The sequence below is a fragment of the Cicer arietinum genome, chromosome 5, assembly GCF_000331145.2.
Source record: "Cicer arietinum cultivar CDC Frontier isolate Library 1 chromosome 5, Cicar.CDCFrontier_v2.0, whole genome shotgun sequence".
Classification (NCBI taxonomy): Eukaryota; Viridiplantae; Streptophyta; class Magnoliopsida; order Fabales; family Fabaceae; genus Cicer; species Cicer arietinum.
In genome coordinates this window covers 59,834,492-59,837,762 of record NC_021164.2, presented here as the reverse complement: position 1 = coordinate 59,837,762, position 3,271 = coordinate 59,834,492, and the positions used below count along the sequence as shown (strand labels likewise).

Genomic DNA, 3,271 nt, shown 5'->3' with positions numbered 1-3,271 from the left:
CTATATAATATGAGTAGATTTAATCTGTATAAAATATGTTTTTAAAATTAAATTATCTCTTAAATTTGATATGTTCTTTGATCAATTAGCATGAGTAGCAATAATGTGTCGACTATATAAAAAAATTATAGTGCATAAAAATTAAAAGAAAGGTGAATTAGTAAAAAAAAAATTACCATCTTCAATTACTTATTTTTTAATAATAAATTAATAAATGATTAACACTTAAAAAAAACGAAAAATTAAAAGGAACAAAGAGGAACGACGTTGGTGAGGGAGAAAATGGTGAGAACGCGAGAGGAAATAAATGTGAACTCCAAATTAAACACGAAACCCGAAATCTGAAACAGGTAGATTAAGCTAATAAAGCATGAATCGTGAAGTGGGTATCTTCAAAGAAATTGATTCGGAAATTGATGCGATACAGTGCCATGAAAATAGGAGCATATATGGTGCATTCGATATTCTCTTATCAATTTTTCACCTTCTCCCTAACCAACACATTTCTCCTATTGCTTTCTGTTTCTATTTTATTAATTTTTAGTTTTGTTTGGTATAGTTTTTGTTTTTTAAAGTGTTAATAATTTATTAAATTATTTATTGAATATGTTAAAAAAATTACTAACCCACTCAGCACAATTTTTTTTTTTATCGAAAGGACCAAAAGTATAACGGAATATCAAATTATAATGGTAAAGTTAAAAAAAAATATTTTATAATAATTAAAATCAAATTTCGTACATATTAAAGGAATAAAAAAAACAATAAATTCTTAAATATATTCAGTAGACATATTCTTTAATATATAAAAGATACCGACCAATAAACATATTTGTGATTTGCATTTATTCATAGAAGAGGTAATAAAGTATTATATTCTTTAATTAAGGAAAAAAGAAAAAGAAACATATTTTAAGCTGTTAATAAATGAGAGGAAGATAGTTGTATAAAAAGAATAAAGTTGAGGCCTAATTCCATTCCTTCATTTGGTTTGTTGGGAGCATCATGCATATTAGAATGTGATACTTGTGGCTCGATTCCTTAGATCATTTTATACATGTTTATGTTAAGGTTTACATAACTAAAAATTGTGTACTAATATATCGCCATCACGAAGTCGTTTCTAATTATTTATTTCGGATAATATTATAAAATTAATTCCGACCGTGCCATATATCAAGTACAGTAAATACCACCACGTTATGTTAATTTAATATTTAAAGAAATGAAATTATTAAAAAGTGGGTTGTGAAAAATGTTGCTGCTTGACAAAGTGTATTCTGACTCACAGCAATTAATTCATTTGAGAGAGGGAATCAACCCACTAAATAATATAGCTTTCATTTCCTATTTGACAAAAAGCAAAACTTTTTATAAGAGAGGGCTAATCTCATCAAGATACTTATCCTATTGCTCTTTCTAATGAATTTTTTTGTCTTAATCGTAACTCTTGGTGTTTATAAGGAGGTCCACTTCATACATTTGAGACCATCTCTAACTGTTTTTGTTTTAAAACATTTTTCATATTTCTTTTGAGTACAAAGAAAATGGACAAAATAGGTGCTTCAAATTTTGGCAATAAAATGAGTAAGGCAAGGCCTTATGTGTTAACGGTGGCACTCCAATTCGGATTTGCAGGAGCATACATATTTTCTATGGCCAGTTTTAAACTCGGAATGAATCGTTTTGTGTTCATTGTTTATCGTAATATTATTGCTGCAATTGCCCTCGCTCCTTTTGCATTCATTTTTGAAAGGTATTTGAATTTGGATTTGTTGCAATCAACATTTTAACTTTAAATTTTAATTATTTTTAAATTTAAAATTTAGATTGTCAATTCAGATGTATCTAACTGCAATGTAGAGGTTGCGTATAAGAGCTTCATTTGAGATTAGATATTCAAAAGTGAAATATTGATAGAACTCACTTTTTTATTAATCACTTTTTTTACAATTTTGCAGGAAAACTAGGCCAAAGATGACAATATCAGTCTTTTTGCAGATAATGGCACTCGCATTTTTGGAGTAATGATTTATAAATCCTATATACTTCGTAATGATTTATAAAAAAAGTACTCTTATAAAAATATAGTGATGTGTTATTTCAACATTAAGATACAGATGTAATATCGTTTGGGATATTATATTTGTTAATTTTCATTTTTCACATATTTTTATTTATTTCATACGACATAACTAAATGACACAATATTTCATATCAAAGTTGAGATTTTGTTTTTTCGCTTATTACTCCTTCCCATTTTTTTATATGAGACTTAAAATTTAATTAATTTTTGTTGATTAAATTTTAATTTAATTTGTTCTTATAAAAAACAAGAGAGTAATATTTAAGTGCATGATGGAAATACTTTTAAGAAAGATATATGAGATTTTAGACATAAAAATTGATTTTGACATATTTAAATATTTTTAATAAAAGTAATTTTTACTGTGTAATAATTATGATTCGAAGCCGAAATTTAAACTTTTATCTCTAAATCGACATTTTCATTTTCAAATATATTCTCACATGAATTTATTGTAACATAAATAACATTTTTATTAAACCTACTCTTCTATTTACTTGATTGCTATTCAACTCAGTTTAACCATTAAAACTAATTTATTCCTAATCAATTTTATTTTTCACCTCAAAACCAAACATAAACTAAATCAACGATGTAATAACTAATATGTATCGCGTAAGTGAAGCACATAAAAAAATTTCGCCTTTCAAATTATTATTTTAGGATAATGTATCCTAAACCATTTGCTATTATTTTAGGCCAGTGATTGACCAAGGGTTTACTTTCTTGGGTATGCAATATACATCTGCTTCATTTGCATCTGCTTTGATGAATGCTGTGCCTTCTGTTACCTTTGTCTTAGCCGTAATTTTCAGGTAACTAAGATTCACTTAATAGATGATGTTGATTAGAATTAATGTAATTAAAAAAAGTTCTTACACCATTCATAACTTGTTTAACAATTAACTAATGTATGCATAATCAAGAGACTCTCAATAAAATACTAACAATATTAATAATACTAATGTTAAAAAATGTATAATCAGGTTAGAGCGTGTAAACATTAAGGAGATTAGAAGCATAGCGAAAGTGATTGGAACGTTGGTAACATTTGGAGGAGCATTGATGATGATACTTTACAAAGGCCCACAAATAAGCCTTTTTTATTCTCCAAACACGGCCCATCATCATGCTGGAACTCACGATACGCAAAGTCTCAAACATTGGGTCTCAGGAACACTCTTT

General features: G+C 27.1%; 1 protein-coding gene across 1 annotated transcript in view; it reads left to right on the top strand.

Moving 5' to 3' along the window:
* The first annotated feature begins 1,470 nt into the window (after positions 1-1,470).
* Positions 1,471-3,271, top strand: part of LOC101503078 (WAT1-related protein At4g08290-like) — a 3,503-nt gene continuing 1,702 nt past the window's right edge. Inside the window, 4 exon segments of the mRNA XM_012715893.3 lie at positions 1,471-1,756; positions 1,962-2,024; positions 2,785-2,901; positions 3,073-3,270. Of these exon segments, the coding sequence (XP_012571347.1) occupies positions 1,548-1,756; positions 1,962-2,024; positions 2,785-2,901; positions 3,073-3,270 (587 nt within the window). The 5' untranslated portion in view covers positions 1,471-1,547.